General features: G+C 36.4%; 3 protein-coding genes across 3 annotated transcripts; 2 read left to right on the top strand and 1 right to left on the bottom strand.

Annotated features, from left to right (window-relative positions):
• Nucleotides 1-9153: 9153 nt before the first annotated feature.
• LOC102802170 (beta-alanine transporter-like) lies at nt 9154-11417 on the top strand. Its single transcript, XM_078013554.2, has 5 exons — nt 9154-9600; nt 9795-9898; nt 10380-10534; nt 10922-11090; nt 11240-11417. The coding sequence occupies exons 1-5, from the start codon at nt 9154-9156 to the stop codon at nt 11415-11417; spliced, it is 1053 nt and encodes a 350-aa protein (XP_077869680.2).
• Nucleotides 11418-11625: 208 nt separating this feature from the next.
• Nucleotides 11626-14197, top strand: LOC146736592 (organic cation transporter protein-like). The gene is made up of 5 exons (XM_085505328.1): nt 11626-11660; nt 12551-12771; nt 12913-13027; nt 13504-13713; nt 14110-14197. The coding sequence occupies exons 1-5, from the start codon at nt 11626-11628 to the stop codon at nt 14195-14197; spliced, it is 669 nt and encodes a 222-aa protein (XP_085361454.1).
• A 2216-nt stretch (nt 14198-16413) lies between these two features.
• Nucleotides 16414-23113, bottom strand: LOC100371943 (organic cation transporter protein-like). The gene is made up of 11 exons (XM_006822902.2): nt 23004-23113; nt 21244-21697; nt 20603-20706; nt 20009-20163; nt 19651-19819; nt 19365-19515; nt 19159-19241; nt 18610-18830; nt 18338-18452; nt 17265-17474; nt 16414-17149 (listed from the first exon to the last, which is right to left on the bottom strand). The coding sequence occupies exons 2-11, from the start codon at nt 21685-21687 to the stop codon at nt 17056-17058; spliced, it is 1746 nt and encodes a 581-aa protein (XP_006822965.2). The 5' UTR covers nt 21688-21697; nt 23004-23113; the 3' UTR covers nt 16414-17055.
• Nucleotides 23114-24176: the final 1063 nt, after the last annotated feature.

The raw sequence follows: 24176 nt of genomic DNA, 5'->3' as shown, positions 1-24176 counted from the left end.
CATGCAGTGATTATCATCATCTGCTGGATTTCAAAACAGTTACACCTTGTATTAAAAATGACTTTTGGACTCGCAAAGAAACTGTTGAGTATGTATTTCACAATTTATCAACGTTGTTACCATTGAATAATCGACTACAGAAAACAAATACTACCTTAATATAATTCGATTAATATTGATGATCCCCTGTAGGCTGGCACATTGGAAGCCTGAATGTTGCGTGTTGCATTGTAAACTTTCTTTTAAACCAAATTCAAACACTGCTGCTAAACACTCGACATTAACAACAATGACATCCCTACAGCATACATATTCGCTTACCGTAGAAATTATTTGGCATCGTCCACCACATTCACATCTAACTAAAAATATGTTATGACCAATTTTATTTTTTACTGCAGTTAACGGATATAGTTAAAGTACCAACGCCTTCAAAAACATTCTGATAACTTTTAAGTTTCGGAATAAATGCATTAAATAGTTCACTGATATATATTTTGCACATCTAGTTTAATGTATGCATCTGATTGAAATAAGATCCTATTTTTTTTTGCTTTTTTCTTTGTATATTTATTTTATTTTATTTTGATCTAGAATTCATTTTTGAGTTTTAATAATTGCGAAAGCGAACAATGATTTGACATAATGCCTATGTGAACCCAGGTCAAATCTCGCATAAGTAACAGCCAATTACAGTCCTCCTTTTATACAGGCTGTCGGTTGCTTACAATTCATATTTTTCACTGTAGCAATACTCTTCCTGTACATTATATTTTGCCCACTGGAATAAACTATTAATATAGAATTACTAGTATACTTTTTATTTAAAAAAGGGATTCCACAGCGTTTTACAATTGCTGTCATTACATTGAATATTTTTTTCATTTCCAACACTCCCTGATGTGGTCTACAAAGAATCTACAAAGCCTGCATATACTTAAACAAAGAATTAGTGTATACTCAGAAAGATATGTTCATTTTAATTAAGTTTTCTCTATTTAAGGTATAGTGGTACGGTAGTTCTCTTTTTGAAGGCTCTGGTGACACTGAAAATGAAAATGGAAATTAGTGAGATGTTTGGAGATTCCCTTTTTGTTCAGTCATTCAACATAGCATTAACAGTCCCCCATATTTCCATGGGTGTAGATAACCTGTTACTATTTTCACCAACATTTATCACATGATTCAGCTAAGGTTTCTGGCGGTTTCACCATATAGCAAATAGGAAACTAGTAAAGGACTGTAGACTGCCCCCAAACTGAAATACAAAGATGGACATACTTGAAACCAGAATGATTGATTAAACATAACCCAGTGAACAGAAACACAGCATTCTACTTGTGACAAATAAAAATCAAATCTACAACCCCACCAAAGTTACAAATCATGTTAAGTATCTCATAAATATAGCTCATCCTTTTCCAGATTTCAAAAATAATAATTTCTTTCCAACCCAAATTAATAAGTTGAGAAAACGCCTAAGGTATGCTCTGGGTAGGTATAATTTCGGCTAAATCTATGGCTAATGGTTGTTGCGAATAAATGAAATACCGATGGTATATATCAAAGAGGAGGGAACAAGTAGCCAGTCAAAAATAGTCTCTGCTTGTGCCCTCCCCCAAGTTTAAAAATTATGGAAAAAGGAAGTGCATCGAAGTCTCATAATTAATATTTCAAATACCAAGTTTGAACAAAATAAGTATGACTGAGAGTTCTACCGAAATTGCCGAAGTGATCGTTTTTGATAATCGTATGTATCTTTAGATGGCATATACAATTAAGTTAGGAGAGGGAAAATACAGGAACAGGGCTAGGATTAGAAAGTTGGTTGACGGGGCCCAATGGAACTGTTACCAGCTATGATATCCTACATATTAATGTATAGTTCACATATATAGAACATTATTGCAGAATACAAAAGTTATTTTTGTGTCCACATACTACATGCTGCCGGTGGATGGCGCCCTTTCGCCAGTTTTAGTGATTTTGACAGAGCCATATGTTGTACCAGAAGGTTTTAGTACGCTGATTAACAGTAATGTATTTCGACATACAACATATTAAAATTATTAAAACTGCCAAATACCAATTTTTTGATAATCAATTATGCTTATTCTAGATATCAAATTATGAGATGGGATTTACCGTTTTTTTTTTTTAAATACCAATCTAAGTTATCGAGTCGAGTATTCCGGGGTTCTTCGCCGTATCTCAGACTACAAAGAAAGTTTAGCCCCCAAAACCAACGTAGCCCGCAGTGTTGGGCATTGCGATCGTTGATTATGCCATCGGCTCATACATGTACGGCCTTATGACCGTATCAAACAAAGCTGAAGAAATTTTAGAAATATGTGAAATGTCAGATTCATTGGTAGTGGCGCTGCTTACATCAGTTCAATCATGTTAGTACGACCATGATTGCATTGACACGCAGATCGCCGCAAAACCATCGAGACATCCGATCTGATACATACCATACTATTTCGACATTGTGTCAACACAGGTGGCGCTATTCGGTTGATTCGTGACGATATGCTGTCAATGCAATATTTGACCTCCCAATTAACATGCATTTAATGTTAATAAAATAAGACATTCTGATGAGTGTTGTGCGTTATTTTAATTGACCAACGCATAACAGATTAAATCTTGCTAAAATCGGGAGAGAATGTGTTCAAAACAAGAAAAATATTTGTATATAGTTTCGCGGAAGAAATGCTGAGTAAAATGGTGGCGGATGGGTATTTAGCCTTTAGAGGCTAGTTATGCGCCATACAACACAGGTCCGTGTTGAATAGCGCCACCTGTGTTGACAAAATTCAATGGTTGAATGTTCCGCCGGTTTTACCAAAGGAACTTCTCTTTATGACGTCACGATGCTTCAAAAGTTCGATGATCTGGATATGAAATGCGTTCGGAATTCTTCGAAAAGGCGCACAAAAGTCGATTTTCGGCAATATTTTCAAAATAATTCCCAGCTTACAATGTATATTTGTTCTGTGAATTTTGTTTTCATACAAGCACTTGCAATTTACACTTTAATGGACTTCCACTATGACACTATCTGATCTTGGTTGTACTTGGTAAAACTATGCTAACACTTCACGTCTTCTGTTGTATGATTAATACAAAATTGAAACTTTGCACTATTGCATCGTGGTATAATTTTTTATTAATGTCAACTAGATGTAATACAATCTTTTTATATATATATATAAGCTTATAATGAACATAACATGGCCTTGCACAATGTTTTAAGCTGGCCTGTCGCATCTTAAATACAATGATACACTCTTGACATATTGATTATGTGGTTATACTAGCAACTCATATTTGGTGAAATTAAATTTTGTTAGCATTTATATTTTGCAGGTATAAAATGTAGTTGACTACAAAAAGATGTTTTGTCCAGTCGTAATACTGTTGAATGGCGTGAGGGTATTGAAAAAAAAAACATGTGATTAAAGAGGAGCAGTGGAAAAATACCTGTTATCACCATTGTGTTAATTAGATGTTTAATTTGTGTTAGCTGAAGGCAATCTGTCTAGTCACCTAGAATAAAAAAATCACAGCTTTGTTCTGATTTATGTTGCAAATTAAAACATTCAATTGTAATATTCTGATTCATATTTTTTAATTATTTTTGTGCCAGTCCATTTTTTGGTATAATGGCAAATGCTGACAAAAGTGCTTTTAAAAATTGGGACTACTTGACAAGCTATGTAGCCGTCTTCCAATGTCGTCATTTTAATTGAGTATGCGGCAAATTACTGCTACATTAACCAGTTGTCGATATCAATTTACCATTCCTGTTTTTAAATGATTACCAATTTTCCATTCGTAATTTATAATTTGAAATTACCTTATAACCACGAGTGGCAATAGTAGCATAACTGTTTGTTGCCAAGCCGATCCATTAATATTTCAATATATTTTAAGAAAGCTTGTCAAGGAGTGATATTTATATTGTACTAGTGATGGTGAATTTCATGCCAAGTTCAATGAGATGTATCAATATATATTTATATTTTATTATTAAGTGTTTAATAGTACAACTGTAAACACATTGTTTATTTATATTTCTGATATTATATTGAACAAACTCAAGAAGACCTGGACGACCAACTACAAGTCCGCTATAATCATAGACAACTGTGAACAGCATAAAAAGGACAAACGGTAAATGACGACGTCAATTTAAACTCAACCAATATTAGGCATGTGCAATAACCCAAGAAATATTCGGGATGTCGTCATATTACGGATAGACGATATTAGGATAGTGTAACACTGCAAGACTGGCCCGAATGCACCTTGAAAATTGCGATGCCCTAATATGTCAATTGTACACTGGCTATATATATATCGTAGTTTGAATACAAGCGAGAGCACATTTACCATTTGTTGTGTCATCATAGTCTAAGAAATGATGCGAAGATTGCAAGTCTTCGTCTTATGACATTGCTACAATATGGTGTAAGTTGGGAACAAAGTTGAACAACTGGATTACAAGAGTGAATTCTTGGGATACAATATGGCGACAACCAACATTGTGTGTTTCTTTCGATCCGGGTCAGAAGTGAATATCTATAGACATGCCACGTGCAGCCCGGTTAGCCTTTATCGATTCGTGTTCTACACGCTTTTTTCGGAGATCGAGATTGTTTGAGTGGGATTTCACGTCTGCGATTAATAAAGTTTAAATTTACTTACTATATTAAATATTGTTTGAAACTTACAACTTGCGTCCTTTTTACTTGAGACTAAATGTGGATGTGTCGTGTGATATCCTGTCAAACAATGTAGTTAGTTGTGTGTTTCCTTTTTTTAAAGTTTGATTTTGAGTTATACTGTGCCACGGACCAAGATGATTTATAAAAAAGATATAACACTGAGATAAACTATTGAACTATACATCAAATTGAGATGTGGGAATCAATTTGGAATTATTCCGTTACTATTATCAGTTTGGAGTAAAGTGGTCATAAAACGCGCGGCTATTGATTTATTTTGTACAACCATGAAACTATTTTACGATAGAAATATGACAAGGATTCTGCTGTGTGTTATTAGTCTTCCTCGTGTTGGAGTAAAGAAATAAATCCAATATGCCATGTTTTTGCTGATCTGATATATCCTATATATTAGATTTCGAAGAGACATTCATTCAGTTTTATAGCTTTATGATGAAACTGAATAAACGTTCTCAATAATTCTATACAAACTAACTCTGATGCCGTCTAAATCTATCGACAAACACATGAGTCAGCATGTGTTTGTCTTTCTACTTTATCCATGAAACATTGAACATGTCGTCAGAGTTCTTCTGTTAACTTTAGCACATTGCTTTATTATCCAATAAACTGTCACTCCTTAATGACAGTACACAGATAGTGAACTTTAGCATTCAAGACAAAGGCAAGAAGGCAAAAACAACGCTCACTCGATTATAAACAACAATCTTGTCCAGGATGCCAATCCATTTCAGACGTAATCGACATGGTGATAAAGAATATCATAACAGAAGATTGCCGAAAGTGCCAATGCATTTGATGGTGAAGCACATTGATCCGACAACCCAACAGTCCAAAACTACATTGCTTGACTTTTATTGTTTTTCCTTGACCTACTAGTAGTAATATTCTAATAAAAAACGAGCATACATATTACACCATCATGGTGTGTGTGTGAGGGGGGAGGGCATAGTCGATTGAACAGACGATGGCCAAAGGTATCCCGAACTGTTTCGGTGTTTTTCCTTAGGCAGGCATTTCTGTTCTACGAAGGAATGCCAGAAAGAAGTGTATCCTGATAACATCTTTGCGTTTTTACGTACTTTTCACTCGTCTGGTATATTAGTGTCTAGTCAGAGATTAGGTAACGTGGCAAAAGCTATTCATATGCAAAAATGCTTTTCATTCTATTTAATATGGGGAACCACCTACTGAGCAAATAACCCAACAAAGCTTTCAGCAGTGATTTGTATTTGCGTAAAAACCACATGGAGTTGAACAAACTTATGTATTTTATTGAATCATTGAATAATAAAATGTTATATAACTTTTCTTTTACCCTCTTCCTGGTATCGATTTCAAGTAATCATTGATCTTTGTTTATACCACTCTTTCCTTTATCACATTTGTTACGCGCTAATGTTATATGCAAATTTTAATGCGCGATGTAGACACATCCTATTATAGTAAAATATCCCAAGGGTTGAAACGCGCCAGGACGCGTTTTTTTTTCTTTTCAGTTTGTATGTTCTGTACGATAGATTTTCAGATCATGCAATAAACTTTTTCTGACAGTTTTTCCTGCTGTTAGTTTACGAAACACCTGCAATCAAAAGGGTCAGTTACACGACCTCATAGTCGGTGTTAAATAAACTACCCTGGGAGTATTCAAAAAATTTTTTTAGCTGAGCAAAACCTTATGACACATAGTCGCTAATAATTTGGTATGCATAGTAATATGTTCTTACGCAAATCACTGCTGAATAGCTTTGTTGAAGTATTCATCGAGTGGGTGGTTCCCCATAAGTAAATGGCTTCAAAAGTATTTTGCATATGAATATATTTCCGGCGTATACGGTGTCTCACCTAAACCCCGGTAGGATACTAACACACGGGACGAGCGAAAGGTACGTAAGAACGCAACGATGTACTAACATCTCTTCTGTAGGACTATCAAATTGAATTGACCGACGACAGTACACACTCCGGGGGATACCCCGAGCTGCTGGCGAATAGGGTAGTATACTTAGCAAACGAAATGCTTTTTTGATTCGTCCCACGATGGATACGCGACTATATGTTTGGAAGTCTAAATATAATTTCAGTGACAGCTTCGTTGTAATTTATTTGATATTAACTACAGTTGCAAAAATGGTGTATGCTAGCAAGGGGATTTCAAATTTTTGCTCGTAATTTAACTCCATATATTCGATACGTAACCATAGGTTGTTCTGTTCCGTTTTCTGTAACTAGAAAGTTAGAAGTTTATTACAGTCCTGGAGTAAAACGAATCCTAAAACTAAACGTGCAGTATATATACTGTAGTTGAAATAATGGCTAATATCTGTGATATAGGAAGGACTTAAGTTCAACAAGTTGATGGCTGAACTTCAATTGCACTGTTCAATTTTGATTGTTGGGATACACACCTATTCCAGGCATAGAATATATTCTGTCCATGCTCGCCTCACCAGTCAAGAGAGACACTCAAGCGCTTGTCAGTGATCCTATTGCGAAAATACGCGTGTTAGATAGACATAATAGAAGTCCTCATTCAATGTGGTACTCCCAAGATGCTCTTTCTATCTAGTCGGGGTACTAACACCTACACACACGAGGTAGAGCCATTACGGCGCTTACTGTTTTGAAATCTATACAAATCACTGACAGTAATTGTGAAGTGTGAGGTGCAATTGTATGTTAATCATCAAGTAAAATGCTCAGAGATTTCGCTATTCTCGTGCACCCTGGCTTGTCTTTCATGTTTTATGGTTAGGTTGACCCAATTCTTTGCATGCATAGAAGAAATGGGATCAACCAGAACAGAGGGGAGGTTTTACCTCGTTTGTTACATACATGAGACAGTACAACGAATCATCGAAGCGAACATCGCTCAGGCGATGGTTGTCTCATATGAAATACAAATATAATTCTGGTGTGAATATATGCCTCAAATATTGACAGGGCGCTTAAGTAATATCAGACCTGTAACGATGTATCTCTGGTGTCACCCAAGTTTTACTTATAACTGAGGCATTAGTATGTAAAGAGTGTTTTGATTAATGCTAAGTGCAGCTAAGCACCTGACAAATCCCGATCAATGGTCCCCATTAAGTGAGCTATAGAGAAGATCTTTACGTATGAATTAACAATGTCACGAAGTGGCTTGGTTTGTACGTATCAACAAATAACTTAGCTGACAAATAGTGAATGTTGAATGGAATTGATATGTATATAAACCTGCGACATTATAATAATGTCGGCCGTGAGCTGATGAGCTTAGTTGTGTATAAAATGTCCACTCAAATTTGTCTCTTTGAAACTGGTCTGTTATAGATTTCGACACTACTTCTCTGTTATATAAGTGTAATTGTTTAAGACTATACAGGGCTAAGATTGGGGTAGGTGACAGATCAATGTAGTGCATATGTTTGGTTTACGTTTGGATATGTTTGTTAAACTACTAGTAATTATTATCAGTGTCAACTTCAAAATTAATAAATGCACACACCGCTTCATATATACTCCAGATATGACGTATATATTCTACATCGACGCCATTTCTTCATAACTCTTTACTACTTGTGCATCGAATCCACATTTTTTAAAACAAGAAAGCATGTAATGCGATATGTAGTGACCATTGCATTTTACAGCATCGCTCTTGTATTATATTGTGTCGTGCACCTTACAGCGTCTCTATTGCACATCTGATTTTGACGTATTATGATCAAGGTGTAAGGCATATTAATGAACAGGAATGTGAAAATTAATTCCATCTTACCAGTGAAGCACATTTAAACGAATAACATTGTATTTGCATTACAACATGTTGTTGATTAATTATATTTAATGTGGTACAATAAGTACATATATAGTAGTAATAATGGCTAAAACATAAACTGAAATGTCTTCTGTGTGTTTTTCAAATTTGACTTATACGTACGTCCCTCTAAATGTCATCGGCTAGGCCATAAGCTACTTGCATATAACTTGGTGGGTTAACGCAGTGAAGTTTGAAAAGATAAAGATGTGTACTAGCATAAAATATAGGTCGCTATTTGAATCGCAGTGACAATAATATCAAAATATGGAGTATAATTCTTAATGTCTATTCATAAAAGTTCGCCCCTGAAACCACGCCTATGTTATCATTAGGTCAACTATTGTGACATGTTTGAAGTCAACATGAGTTGCGGTAAATGCACAAGGATACACTGGGATGCATATTAATTGAGAAACTCTATTCATACTAGTTTATAGATGACAAACACCTTCCAATTATCCATATATCACATTACACCATGAATTTGTCATGTATTTAATTTGAAATCGCCAAAAGCGATTGGTGTTATTTTTTACGCATGCGTCCTGTACCGTAATATCATTACACGTACTTTTCTACTGTTCAGATAATAAGATGTTGCACTATGACGATGTGCTTGAGGACTTTGTGGGCGAGTTTGGTACCTACCAAATCATATGTTACATTGTGCTCGGAATGACAGCCATCCCGACAGGACTGATCATAATTCTGCCCGTATTTATGTATGCGTGGACAAACTCCTGGTGCAAGGTGCCTCACATGGCCGACATCAGTCAGCAGTTCTGTATAGACAACTTTACCAGCAACTGCGAAGAGTTAGTCATGAACCTGACTATACCCCGTGAGCGAATTGACGGGGAATGTGGCGTGACGTGGGCTTTCAGTCAGTGCTTTCGTTACAACGTGACGCCATCTGATTGGCTGACGTATGCAGTGGAAGAACCGGATATAAATTCTCTCATTAACAACACTGCTATAGTTCCATGCGACAACGGATGGGACTATGACACGTCTGAGTACAGGTCTACTGTATCCCAGCAGGTTAGTTAAGTTCTATTGCATTGTGCGTTGTGACCTGTTCATCCAATCATGTTGACGATAGTATGCATGACACCAAATCTTATTGATGAGGGCGTCTATACTTTTTGAATGTTGCTGTGTTGCTAGAGATGTATTTTACGCTTGACGTAAATATTAAACTAACTATTACTTTTTTTGTATTATTTCTTTACTAGTTCGACTTGGTTTGTGATCGGTATTATCTTAATGCGTTGGCGTCATCGATTTTCATGAGTGGACAGCTGATTGGCTGTCTTGTAGATGGATACATCATTGACAAGTTAGTAATGTCTGATATTCCAATAGTTCATTGGCGGGTTTCATGGTCACGTGCTGATTATATGACTGACGTCAGCCAGACACATACATCGGCGTCAGACTTGGCAACTTTGACAGAAATTGAACTTGGAACTTAGTATTTTGTCTATATGGTAACGATTACATATATCAGCAATGTAACCAGAGGAACATGAGATAATATGAGAAGTGAGGTTTTTTTAATTTATGCAGCAATGTTCTTGTGACTTTAATTTTTCCAGCAAAATTGTGTACCCCATTTATTGTGTATTAAATCCCCAATAAAGTGCAATCCCTACGACTCCTTCATTCTTTTATTTTTACTGATCTGATGTTATTGAACACTTTGTATAAAATATGATTTGCTTTGCAGAATCGGTATAAACTGTACATCGGCGATGTACGTAATGCTTTTTTCAAAACAGATCACGCAATGATATCACCACGTGTCACTATCATTACAGACTTGGGCGAATGAAGGGTCTTATTATTACAATATCTGGATCGTTAGTGTTTGGTATTGCACAAGCTTTTGCACCAAATTATATCATCTTCAGTGTGCTGTCCTTCGTTTTGTCGGCATGCATATATGGAGTATATCTTTCCGGATTTGTCCTAGGTATGTATCTTTGTCTTAACAATGCGTACTCAGACAATGCGTACTCTGAGTTTAATTAAGACTATTGATTGATCTAGGGGGTCGGCAAACCATTTCTAAATATCTGATTAAGTAATTGTTGAAACTTAGATTGTTGTATAGTCTTACAATTGCAAACTCAATTTATAGATTATGTATTTCGATAACGTTTGGGCATGATTTCATTTTCATAACGTTTAAGCATTTGACAATAAGGCCATATAACATTATTTTTTAGCACAGTAGCAAAACAAACATTTTCAAGGTAGCACTCTGAAAGTATTATTTGAATTCGTCAGTGCAGATAATCTTTTATAATTCAGTTACAACGTATATGTTAAATCACTTTGATATGTCTTTCCAACATAGCGTGTGAATACGTTGGTCCATCGAAGCGCACAACAACTGGTATGATATATCCAATGTTTTATAGTATCGGCTACATGTTGCTAGCGTTACTAGCATACTTCGTTCGTGAATGGTGGATTCTACAACTAATAATCGTGTGTCCCTGTATTCTATTCCTGAGCTATTATTGGTAAGTATTGAAATTCTCTAGAAGACATTCGTCGAGAGAGTTTTAACCTTTCATTATCGCGAAACGTACGTTTTACCATCACCGCTAGATAATTTTTGAGAGGACTTCATTTAATATTAACACGCTACGGTTAACTGATTTGTTTACAGGTTTATACCAGAGTCGCCGAGATGGCTGATATCCATGGGGCGTACGCAAGAAGCTGAGCGGATAATAAAGCAATGTGCTAAAGTCAACGGAAGATCTCTACCCGTAGACTTGTTCAATGATTCGTGGATAAAAGATTCAAAAGAGGTACAGATGATTTCTCAAATAGCTGCATGCTGATTTAAGTTTCTGTGGGTGGAGTTATATGGCATCAGAATTACATTGTATTGATTTATTTTGGACTTTTATTTAGTTTGCTTATAATTGTGAGTGAAATGTTTTGTCTGTCTCTAAAAACGTTATAGTTCTATTTTCTAATTGTATTCTAATATAGGATATATCAGATCAGCACAAACATGGCATATTGGATCTATTTCGTTACTCCAACATGAGGAAGACTACGCTGATACTGATTTATTGTTGGTAATGCTGTTAACTCACTCACTATAAATGATTAAATGGAAATCACAAGTTTGAGGTTTGACCTTGGCGCGACTTGCACTTATTGCCGCCGGTGACTCCTTCGATACCTTCCAATAACATGAAAATTACTCAATTAAAGCTTGGAAACATCTCAGTTTGTACTCGTTCATCTGCACAACAGTCAAAGTCGCCATCTTTGTTTATATGAGACCCATATATCTCGCACATACGCAGCGCAACGACTACCGCGCTTTAAACATAAGACCAACAAAAAGTACACCTGTTCCTGGTCAGCTCGCGCGTCTGTTCAAAAATTGTTTTTCTTGATGTTTCATATAAAAAAGAAAAAAAATCGAATCGTTTTTAAAAGAAACTTTGGATCAGAAACAGGTTTAGGTTTTGCGGTATATTACATTTTGTATTGATATATTCATAACTTGTATATTCCACAATGTACTTGACCTTGACTTTGAGTTGACAGTCGATTGTTCATGTTAAGATTAAAGCCTATTCATAAATGACCCCCCATTTTTTTCAATTTTGCAAGAAACTGTACTTAACGACATTATAATCAAAGGTCACAGTCACATTTTACTATTATTTCTTATCATATACATAATATTGTGGTATCATATGACAAAATATTGGCTATATCAAGTCAAATCATAATATATGTTTCCATAGTATATTACCATGCGATTCATGGCCAACATTTTTCAAAATTTTACGTGGTAATAGTAGCTAATATATCAGAATAATTGATTCCTACGTTTTATCACCAATAATTAATTTTAGTTTTATAGCATTTTTGCATTACTTTGATCCATGCAAACTCAAAATTAAACTTTAACAGAAAAAAAAACAATAACTATACTCCTTTTGTTTTATAGGGTAACTCTGAACCTGGCATATTATGGGATATCATACGACACATCTAATCTCGGAGGCAATCCTTATCTCAACTTGTTTATTGCTGGCGCTGTGGAAATACCTGCATACGGCCTCGGTATTTTTGCGATGGAGAGCTCCGTCCTTGGGAGACGTGGATCTATAATGATTACCTTTCTGTTTGGCGGTGTGTCGTGCATTTGCCTAGCATGGCTGCCACCTTGTAAGTTTACAATACATATGGGGAATGGCGTTAAAACAATGCCGGTGATTTGTTTAGCTTTTATTTAAGACACATGTGTAGAGAAATTTTAAGTATATTTGTCAACTGGTTCTAGACTAACATGTACTATTCCAACAACAGGTGGTGATTTAGTTTGGTTGGGAATAACACTTGCTATGTTTGGGAAGTTCGGTATAACATCCGCATTTGGAATGATTTATGTTTATGGGGCGGAGTTATTTCCAACTCCGCTAAGGTAAGTGCTGTGTTCATAAATAGTCACTCCGCATTGTGTGATACTGTACCGCTGACTGCTTATGGTCAACACTAAATTCCACTCTCTGATATAGGCCAGTAATGTGCTTGAATATCTCCAAGGAGATTATTGACCATTAGCATACCGCACACCATCAGGTTCCACGCTAGAAACAACGTGTATTGTTCGATATGGGGCACAATCGACACTTACAATGCGTGCAAAGTACATTATTTATTTACTCAAAATTCGAACACACGCTGCGTGGCGCTTAAAGTGGGGAGTCGTCGCCTGCGCACGCGTCAGATGGCCACATCGTGTCATAGTTTACAAACAAGCGTCTACCCATGAGCCTTTGCGTTTTTAGCGCGTGTTGTTATCGTCGCTTGAGACTCAATTCCCGCGCGTGCGCATACGACGACCCTTCCTTTTTAATATACATGTTTAAGAATTGACAAACCTCTCATTTGTTACAGATCGATCGGGGTTGGTATGTGCGCCACGTTTGCACGCACGGGCAGCATACTAGCACCTCAATTAATATTAATTGGTGAGGCATTTCCACAGCTCCCTCCAGTTGTGTTTGGCGTAACGTGTATCGTGGCTGGTTGCTTGATATATATTCTACCAGAAACACGGGGACAAAAATTGCCGGAAACGATATTGGAAGCTGAACAATTTGGGCGGTAAGTAAGTTTTGTTGTTTTTAGAAAAAGTGGACATGGTTTTTATAATTCTTATCTCACATGAAACTAAAACTTGGTGCCCATTCTAACAGAAAATGCACACAATTACTAGGCATTTGCATCCCATAAATATATTTAGGGTGACCAGTCAAGATACTTCGTGTCCACATAGGTGTCTGTGGTGTACGCAAAAAGCATTGAAATTTAAATCAAATTTGGAATGATTTTCGGTTCTAACAATTAACAACGCCCACCCCATCATGGTCGATTTTTTATCATCGAAACCCAATAAGAATCCACCAACTCAATGACACAGAAATTAATACCAATCCAAATATGTAAATTATTCTGGTATTCTTGTTACGTGTTGGACGTCATGGATCGCTTCTTTTACAGAAAAAAGAAACATAGCCTATCATATCCTGGTTATGGTGAGATCAGAAGACTGGAAGTAAATGACAATTATGAACTGAAAGGATACTGAACACCACAGTTTGAGCCATCACTGGGTTGCAGTTACTTTATATATATTCTCACTAATATTTCTGACATTTATAAATACAATCGAGTCTTATTATTGTTATGTTTTAGTAGAAATGCACGATAATAAAGCAGCCTAGTGTGTTCAGACGAAAACATTTACAAAAGTGGCAGCTGTGTTGACGAATCATTTTTCGCCTATTTTTGCAGAATTAATGTTTTATTTGACCCATGTTTTGTTCAATATAATCATTTCTAATTTTTCAATAAAATTCTAATACATAATAAACCTATACTTTGGTGTGTAATGAAACAGTAAAACTACTATCGTATGTAACACGTAGCCAAATCAGGCGTCGATGACAACAGGGTCCCTGATTGTCTGATAGTCTAAAAGTGATAATATACGTTAATTAATTAATTAATTAGAACGTTACGTGATGATATCGAGCTTAGTATTACCACTTTGTCCCAGTATTGATTCATTGTTATGATGAATTTCCGTTTTTGGTAGAATTTAAGATTTTGAATTTGCAGATGAATGAATACAATGATCCATTGAGTCCTAATGCAGCGCCACGAACACCCACCCACTGGCACAGTCTGGGCAATTTATATATTTTTAAATTTAAAATTTAATAAAAAAAAAAGCGAAATGGAGGTGTTAACGCGAAATCCCCTGTAACCGCGAAATCAGCCAGACTGGACGTTTTTGCCGCGCCCTCTGTGGTGAAAGCAGGAACTGGTGTGTTTTCATACTAGTTTTTATGTTAATGAGCAGAATGACAGGCAAGAACGTTATCCAATCAGAGTAATTTGACCTTTTAATCTATATCTAGTTAACCTTAGTACCTGAAGGCTTTTCTGCTATTGTTCTCAATCGTCAATCATAACAAACGAATTACTATTTATAACGTTTCGTACAAATTATTCTAATGGAGACAAGTAGCCTGTGTGTAGCTTTATCTCGCCTGGGTCACAGTGAAGCGCGATCTGCACAGAAGACCCACATTACCTCATTATGCAGCGCGCACGCCCCCACTCCTTTTCTGTATCCATTCAGTGATGTCACTGCATATCATGAATAAATAATAGCAACATATTAGCAATACAGCAAAATCACGGCATCCTGAAACTTACGGTGTTACGGTGACAGATGTATAATAATATGAGGTTATTATGTCGACTCGACAAGCTATAAACGGGACAAGGCTTGTTTAAAGCGGGAAGGTAGTCACCTGCGCAGGCGCGGGGATTGAGTCCCAAGCGATGATAACAGCACACGCTAAGAACCCAAAGGCTCATGGGTAGACGCTTGTTTGTAAACAATGACATGCAATGGCCACCTGACGCATGCGTAGGTGACGACTTCCTCGCTTTAAGTAGTGGTGATGAGAATGCAATGATTTGCAAAAATATGTGAAAAAAGCTATGCAGAGAACAGAATTACTCTTGGAGAACCCTAAAATCACAAAATACTTACACGCTGACAACTGTGTCAGCACAAGAGTATTCTTTTCAGATGACTGAAAGTTCAACCAATGTGACACGTTTGATTAATCTACGAGTTGAAGTACGCGCCTGTAATACTGAGACGACGATGGTTAATTGTGTGGACCAAATGGCCCATGACGGACGACCCGTGCCGGATCACATACTTTCCATTCATCTCCTTCAAATGAATAACATCGACTATAGAAGATATAAATACAGCACTAGCCTCCGGCAAGCGACCGTCGTATCACAAACATAGGCGGTATTTGCAACTGACGTATGTCCACGGGTAAAACATTACCTACGTATCCTATTCGATCCCCACGAATAGTGTGTGAGTAGGCGACAGACAGTATGTAGCGTAAGATGTTCTGGTATACTTCATCGCAAACTTCATCGGCTATTACAAATTTTAAAAAATGTGACATTGAGAAAGTTTGTTAAAGCATGTCGTCGAGTTTTTATACTGTAACAGACAAGCACTATCACTAGTCACGTGATGTACCATATATGTCATTTTGATATAGTCATAATATTGTCAAACAATAATAAACCAATGAACAAGAATTACGGTTTATTAGATATTGTACATGGAAATTAATGACATATGTAGTATGTACCACAATTTGACCGATACATGATAGTGATTGATGTGTAAATAATAAGATTGATACAATTTAAATACATGTAACATGCAAATGAACTATAATAGCAACAACACTAATGTTGACAACACAAATAACAATAACTTTATTTAACAACGTTATAATTTCATTTGTCCCACAGTTCATGCTATCGTCCCAAACAAATATTGTTGAGAACAGCCATTTGCTGCGAACGATTCAGGGGGACAATTTGAATACAAATTCTACACCCAATCGTTATACATAGTAATCAACGTGTTATTGGGAGCTTGTGTAATAGTTATTCAGTAGTATACTAAAGTTTCTTCATACAAATAAAACAATGATAATAGTATTGATTATACATGGATATACGTTGAGTTAAATACAACATGATGCGACATGGTCATCTTTAATGAAAAACCTATGAATTTGCCGAAAAATTTATATAACAGTTTAATGAAACATGTTAAGATATAGTGTGTTATATTTAATTGAAAATAAACTACTGAAATTGTGCTTTCAGTATTTTAATGTGTTACAATGATTCATAATACGTGTGAAACGTTACGGAATACACATTAGTATTTTCAGACAAACATTATAAAATATTTATAAGATAGCTAGGTAGGCGGAATACATTCTAATTAAAAGTTGTACATAATTTTTATCTCGTACATTCCCGTACACCTCATCTTGAAATCAGATCACATTCCCATAATTCAATATCATGACAACGGTGTTGCTACAGACGATTCATCTCATATTTCCCATCAGCCTCAACTTTCATGATTTCTCCATATCCGGGATACCAGCGATTCTTCTTCTGTTTTCGCTTTCTGACAAATGTATAAAACTCACACCATGAGTTGTTATAATAAGTGTGTACTTGCATGTGAAGTTGGCCAAACATTATAGTTTAAAAACAAATACTCATAATGTGTGTTTACTTACTTTCCGAACTCTTCAGCCTCCATTATTGTCTCAGGTAATTTCCTACCTCTAGTCTCAGGCAGTGGCATTATCAAAAGTCCAGCTATAATGGACGTGACACCAAACACTACTGGTGGCAGTGGCTCCCATAGTTGACCGAGGAAAATTAGTTGAGGCGCTAGCATAGCACCTATGCGAGCTGTCATGGAACACAAGCCAACACCGATAGACCTTAATAGTAGTTAAATTTATAATTGAAAATGTTATATCCATCAATGAAATAAATACACAAGAATGGCTAGGTAGCAAATATTTACCTTTGTCATAGGCCATACATCGATATATCTGGTTAATATTGAGGTATAAAACGACTTCTACATTATTCAGAAAAGACATTACCATCACTGTCACAAGACAGATAGGTGCCAAAAAATCATGTCTTTTGCATTGGTTTTTGCATATATTAGCACATGAACGGTGGCCGATTGGATGCCATATTCGGGAGAATGGCATACCTAAAAGCTATTCCAGCTAAGCGTGTATTTCAGTCAGTTTGTATGCGACAGTCAGACATAACCACACCTTCACAAAAAAACAACATTGTACGCTCATTGTTTCATTCATTGATTTGCTTTGCGTTGAAGTCACATGATATACTTGATAAAACAAGCCCGCCTTTTCTATAATGCAAAATAGCCTTATACATCGGATTAAACATTAAGTATATGCACAGCAACGTTGAACAGTGACTGTGAGTTATTCCATTACATAACCTCGTATTGCCCGGCCTCGTAACACTATGGGACAATACATTCACGTATTACACCTGGCCCAGCGCGCCCGACTTTCTAAATTACGTCGGTGGTTGGAGTCACGCCGAGATAAAATTGTAATTACACCTATAAGGTATATGATACAATCTTTATAGACTGGATACTGATTTGCTGCCTTCGATCTTTCGGCTTATACGCCCTCGCAAGCTCGGGCGCTTTCGCCGAACGACCTCTTCTCACAAAAGATTATTATTCAATAAATTTGTTTGGTAGTGCGTTTAATATTGAAGATATCAATACCGTAAGCTTATTAACATGTACCTTAAAGGTGTCGGAAATAGTTCCGCAGAGTACAGGTAAACTATAGAAAATGCTGCCGTGATGAAAAACTTTCCTGTCATGGCCAATGTAATTCCTATCCAGACGTAATCGCCACCTATTAAAACAGGATATGACGTCAGGCATTGGGGTTAAGATATGAGCACACACGTTTCACTGTAAAATAGTTTATAAGTAGCATTAAGTCTAGTAATTGTGCAATGGTACCGCCCTATAGTCTATGTAATAATATCACAATTTTAATACATACTTACATGGAGGAACAAATGTCAAAATAATACATGTTACTCCACCAAATATCATTACAAACATCATCGATCCTCGTCTTCCTAACATTGGGAAATCAATCATAAAAGCACCACACAAGCAAGCAGGTATCTCAACAGCTCCAGAGATGAACAAATTAAGATATGGATTTCCACCCAGACTAGATGTATCGAATGATATTCCGTAATAAACAATACAAACAGTCACCCTACAACGAGACGTTTGATGGTTATGTATACGACTGGTAACATAAGTAACATGTACGAAGTCCCGTTATTTACGTAATGATGCAACATGTTTACAATGGGCACTGTTAATGCGCTGTTTTCATAATTAGTTGTGTGAACACGACAAGTGGAAACTGTTTTATATGAAAATTAGACTCTAACAGAAGAAAAACATGCTTCCGTTCTGGTTGTACAAATAGTGTAATAACGTCGAAGCGCCACATACAATTACCAACAGAAGCAGAGCGAGAAGATAGTAGCCGGACACCATGTGATTGTTAGTTTTCTTACTTTATATTCAAATCTTACCAGTTGAAAAACAAGATTAACGTTTTCTTTCGCATGTTTGGATACTTCAACAAACTCCAGACATCGTAGTTGGAATTACGTTCCTGGTGCGAATATTCCTGCATACAGAAATGTTTCAATGGGTAACATTCATTTTAACATATACGAAGTCACATTATTTATAAAATGATGTAATATTACTAGGAACTAATTTAATAACTGCCAACCTTCATCGACTTTTCAATGTTTTTCAAAGCTTCACGGAATTCTTCTTCAGGTAACTCCACTTTATTTATTCTGCAGCATTTTCTTATGATGGCTTCCGCTTCGTCGGTTCTACCTTTTGATATCAGCCATCTTGGTGATTCCGGTATGATCCTATGTTTAAAAAACGGTCTCATAATGAAAGAGTTTTATTCGCAAAGTAGATAACACCAAAACACAATGCGTCCATGAACAATGATCCTTTTCAATTGCAAAATTCAAAATCCAAGTAAAGAAATTGATACTTACCACCAGTAACTGAGAAACAATATACATGGAGCCATAATTGATAACTGTAGAATCCACCAATGACGAATGAAATACGCATGTAGTGAAAGCTGCATAAAACCCACGGCAAAAAATATAGGATATACCATTCCTGTCAGTGTACGTTTAGAGGGGCCAACATATTCACATGCTAAAATTGGATAAACAAAATACTGATTAAATGTTGGCAAAAGTTATGCTAGATACGCAGACAGTAATAAATCGAGCATTTCGGTATATATATATATGTATATATATATATATATATATATATATATATAACGCATGTTGGCCTCAGTAGTTGACCGATGAGGACTGGTTCAAAATAAATTACACCGACCTAGGATAAACCCGGCTAGGTATAATCCATATCCACTAGCGGCCATGAAGAAGCGTACAACGACAAAGACGATATAGTTCGGTGCAAATGCTTCAATGGTACCAAGAATTATTGTAACTATCAGTGTCACAATAAAACCTTTTCTACGGCCAAGTCTAAACGAAAAAATACATGAGTAGCATGTATAGAAAATATCCACAAATACATCTATAATTCGGTTGTCAGAATTCCCACAATTAAATTTGAATTAACTGCATGTCTGCTTATGAAATCAAACACAGAGACGCATGCTTAGATGCATTCCATTGTCGTATAGAACACGAAGTCACGTGTCGTGATACAATTTCATCGAAAATCTAACGTGAAGCCGCGCGTGTTATACTTAAGCTATAGAGTAATACGAGATGATGCGCGTTGTTGTTACAGGAACGCTGGTTGGTGGACCCAGCTGTTTGGCGCCCCCAATCAAATCATTCAATTTATCTGAGATCAAACACAGCTTTTCCTAACGCAATCATATACAGGGTCATAGGGGACAGCATGCACAATGTCACAAATACATCCTTGAATATTCTTGTCTATTATACGACTTACCTATCAAATATATTTCCTACAACAAATGAACCAACAAACAGTCCGAACATAAAGATTGTGGAAACCATGGCGTTCAGGTAAAATTTATCACAAACTAGATTAAACTACAATACGAGAATAAACATGATTGTATTATGAATCAAATTACAATAATAGCTTCACTTAGCATTATCAGTACTACTGTGCGTACTAGGTTATTGTATATATATATACTCGGATTTAAACAATATATATATATATTGTTTAAATCCGAGTTAATGATAGTGTTGACATTTGTGTTGGTTGGAATAACATTCGGAATGAGTCTCAAATACGTTTACTGCTCCATCAAAAACAAGTAAAAAAAGCAACGTGAATATCGAATAACGAATAATAGTGAATTTGATCAACAATAATATTTTGAGAGTCATATATTTTTAGCAGTTAACATTTTTAATGATGTTGCCCTAAATGACAAGCATCAAAGCAAGCTAGATTTGTTTTAAAAGATTATTTTGCCGATAAAGAACTGAGATATTATAAAAAAAAAATGAATTACGACGACGGTATTGAAAAACAAGTCAAAATGTACCCATTGACGTTTAACCTGGTAGCGCTATACAATTGAACTTAATATATATTCAGTTAGTGTGCGAGCTTACCTCCTGAGACACTGTTGACTTGTATTGTGATCTGTCATACTCCCATCCATGATCACATGTTATTTTTGCTGTATTGTTCAATGACGTAGGAATGTTTGGTTCATTAGCATATGATACAACGGATACGTTACCAATATCATAGCGATGACACTGTTCAAACCTCCAGGTTGCGCCGCAGCCGATGTCTATCTTTTCTCTGGGTATGGTCAGATTCTTTATCAACTCCTCGCAGTTACTGGTATAATTGACCACACAGAACTGACTAGCAATCTCGTTATCATACGGAATCTTGCACCACGTGTCAGTCGTTGCAAGCATGAAGACCGGTGACATCTGCAGACAGCCCCATGGAATAGACGCTATACCCAGAAGAACAAAACATATTTTCTGAAAAGTACCAAATTCTCCAACGAAATCCCTCAATAAATCATCGTACTGCACCATCCTGAATCTCCTGTAACGAACAACAGTGTTTTGTTATCAAATGGTCGACAACATTGTCCTTATTTCAATCACCAGGTGCGCCAACGGAATGTAGTAGAATCAGTGTTTTGAACAGGGGCGTTTGATTAATATTAATATTAATAAAAAAAACACACACGTAAGGCCAGAGGGACTGTCGACAGTCTATTTAGTCCCAGTATCATCTAATTTGGTACTCATTATTGTATGTCTCATTGCGGATATACCACTCAACTACGTCAGTTTTGAATGTTTGTGGCAAAGGTCGTTGTTTATATATATATTACACAGCCTATTGACCCAGCATCAATGGTCACATTGTTAATAATAATAAACATGCAAGAAAAGCACAGCCCTAATAGTTTCTAATAGAATGGTTATGAACTGGAATGTTAAATGGGGACAACTCTTGTAAGCAATATTGCCACGTTTCCAATTCAATTTGATTCATCCACAGTGAGACACTGGCAACATTGTAAAACTTAAGACGAATACTCACTGTAGACATAGTAACCACGTTTACCGTAAGCTGGCAATTGACCAATCACACCATTGAACCTTTATAAGGTCCTTGTGTGATTCGTAGCTGGACCTCTTAAACGTCAAATTTCCGTAAATACATATTATATACTTTTTTTCAACGAATTAGAATTTACTCGTATTTCATTGACACCATAATAGCCTAAAATTACCGTTATTGATTTTTTTTCAAATCCTGTGAATCGTATGAAATCACTGCTATGAACTGCTACCGTGTTATGTCCATCGTTTGCGTATAATACAGCGATTGAAACAACACTATTGCGATTCACGGTGTACAATAAGCCTTTATTTTAGGTCACTGTGTGATTCGAAGCTGGGTCTCGTACGTAAATTTCGTAAACACGTAATCAAACTTTCGTGTGTTTTATTTGACGTCATAGATGGCCAAAAATGTCGATTTATCCACAGTGACACTGGCAACATTGTAAATTTTAAACCAAAGATTAATACTCACTGTAGACATAACAACGGTTACCGGTGTTACGGTTTTTTATTATAATTTCACCCAACAAGTGAAGTGCTGTTTAGATAGTCCTATAACACTCATTTGTAACATACAACATTTCAAGCAAAACATGTCGAACACAGGATAATGACACAAAACAATGTAGGTTAAACTCTTGCTGCCGTTTCAGCAGCTCCGGTTAGCCTATGTTACGCCCAGGGAATATAGTGCAACATAAGCAAACTGAATTATACTGTGAATGTGGTTAAGCTGAAACATACGTACCAGTTTTACCCTATTTATCACTCACCCTACTTAGTAACGTCGCCAACCAATGTATTGTGAAGGGCAGTCGAGGACTAGACTTAAAGATGCACTTTTTTTAACTTTGACATGATATGCATTTACAAGTGACTTCTTTCGAACAATGGCAGCGCGTGTTGTTTGTGTCTGGTGCCTGGGAATTTCGAAGGTCAGGGGATATATATTCAAAACAGTTTGTATTGTTATGTATATTAAAACTGACATGCAAGTAACCTTGGAGACCGCATTCAGCACGTCAACGACATAGACGGAGCTGTTACCAAATGTTTAGCGTTCTAAGTGAATATATAAAGAGTTTGATGTTGACGTCTCTCGAATTTTTCTAAAAGAACGTCAGGCAAATGTATTATAATTATATTTTGGCAAGATACAATACTTTATCGATTAAAAATGCCATTTGTACCTGGTTTTATTCTCTAATTCGCTGCGCACTCCAGCAAATGCAACTCAGATTTCCCTCGCAATATTTTTCCGTCATCGACTGTAGCCATAAACTGCATGTGATAGTATACTGCAACGCCCTCTAGAGTCAAGACTTTGGAGGTATTTTCATATCAGCCGTGGGCACCGCAAAATTCTCATCGGCATTTAAACGTGAATCACTGGCATATTTATGTAGAGCAGCCAACCTCGAGTCAACCTCGCGAAAGAGGACGAGGTAGAAATAATAGATCCAGAGATTCGGAAGCAGCTGACGAAAATACAGTCGTAGCACTGGTACGTTTTATTCAGTTCACAGTCCCTCTATCACAAGAGGGACTGTGTTAAGTTGTTGAGCCGCTCTTTTCCCAATCGCATGACCAAATTCAACAAGTCATTGAAAATTACACAGCCCCGTATTTTGTTTTTCAATATTGTCTTTATGAGCTCAACAATAAGACATAGCAAAAAAAAACACAAGCGAATACCTCATGACTCATGTCTTATGGTTCCAAGCTATAATAGAGGAACATGTGCAACCATATCACTCTATGTCACACGCTAGTATCACGAAGAGGGTGACACCACATAGTAGACATCGGTAGGCGCGATGTAATCCACCCACCTTTGGGTCTGTTGGGTCAGTGTGCGGGTTCTCGGTGGGATTGAGCCATGCACATTTTATTGTACTATATACTTTTATAATCAAACTCTTTCGCATTTCATTGGTGTCCCGATA

The sequence above is a fragment of the Saccoglossus kowalevskii genome, chromosome 11 (assembly GCF_978046115.1).
Source record: "Saccoglossus kowalevskii chromosome 11, keSacKowa6.1, whole genome shotgun sequence".
Lineage (NCBI taxonomy): Eukaryota > Metazoa > Hemichordata > Enteropneusta > Harrimaniidae > Saccoglossus > Saccoglossus kowalevskii.
Note: the sequence above shows the minus strand (reverse complement) of the source record. Positions and strands in the feature narration are given on the sequence as shown.

What these genes read in the sequence shown, in the direction of transcription:
- LOC102802170 (XM_078013554.2), top strand. Translation starts at nt 9,154, where the DNA reads ATGTTGCACTATGACGATGTGCTTGAGGACTTTGTGGGCGAGTTTGGT. An exon ending in GGTCTACTGTATCCCAGCAG is followed by an intron (nt 9,601 to 9,794) that starts GTTAGTTAAGTT and finishes TTTCTTTACTAG; the next exon opens with TTCGACTTGGTTTGTGATCG. An exon ending in CTATTCCTGAGCTATTATTG is followed by an intron (nt 11,091 to 11,239) that starts GTAAGTATTGAA and finishes ATTTGTTTACAG; the next exon opens with GTTTATACCAGAGTCGCCGA.
- LOC146736592 (XM_085505328.1), top strand. Translation starts at nt 11,626, where the DNA reads ATGAGGAAGACTACGCTGATACTGATTTATTGTTG. An exon ending in CTGATACTGATTTATTGTTG is followed by an intron (nt 11,661 to 12,550) that starts GTAATGCTGTTA and finishes TTTGTTTTATAG; the next exon opens with GGTAACTCTGAACCTGGCAT. An exon ending in CCTAGCATGGCTGCCACCTT is followed by an intron (nt 12,772 to 12,912) that starts GTAAGTTTACAA and finishes TTCCAACAACAG; the next exon opens with GTGGTGATTTAGTTTGGTTG.
- LOC100371943 (XM_006822902.2), bottom strand. Translation starts at nt 21,687, where the DNA reads ATGGTGCAGTACGATGATTTATTGAGGGATTTCGTTGGAGAATTTGGT. An exon ending in CTATTTCCGACACCTTTAAG is followed by an intron (nt 17,475 to 18,337) that starts GTACATGTTAAT and finishes ACTACTATTAAG; the next exon opens with GTCTATCGGTGTTGGCTTGT. An exon ending in GAGGCTGAAGAGTTCGGAAA is followed by an intron (nt 17,150 to 17,264) that starts GTAAGTAAACAC and finishes TACATTTGTCAG; the next exon opens with AAAGCGAAAACAGAAGAAGA.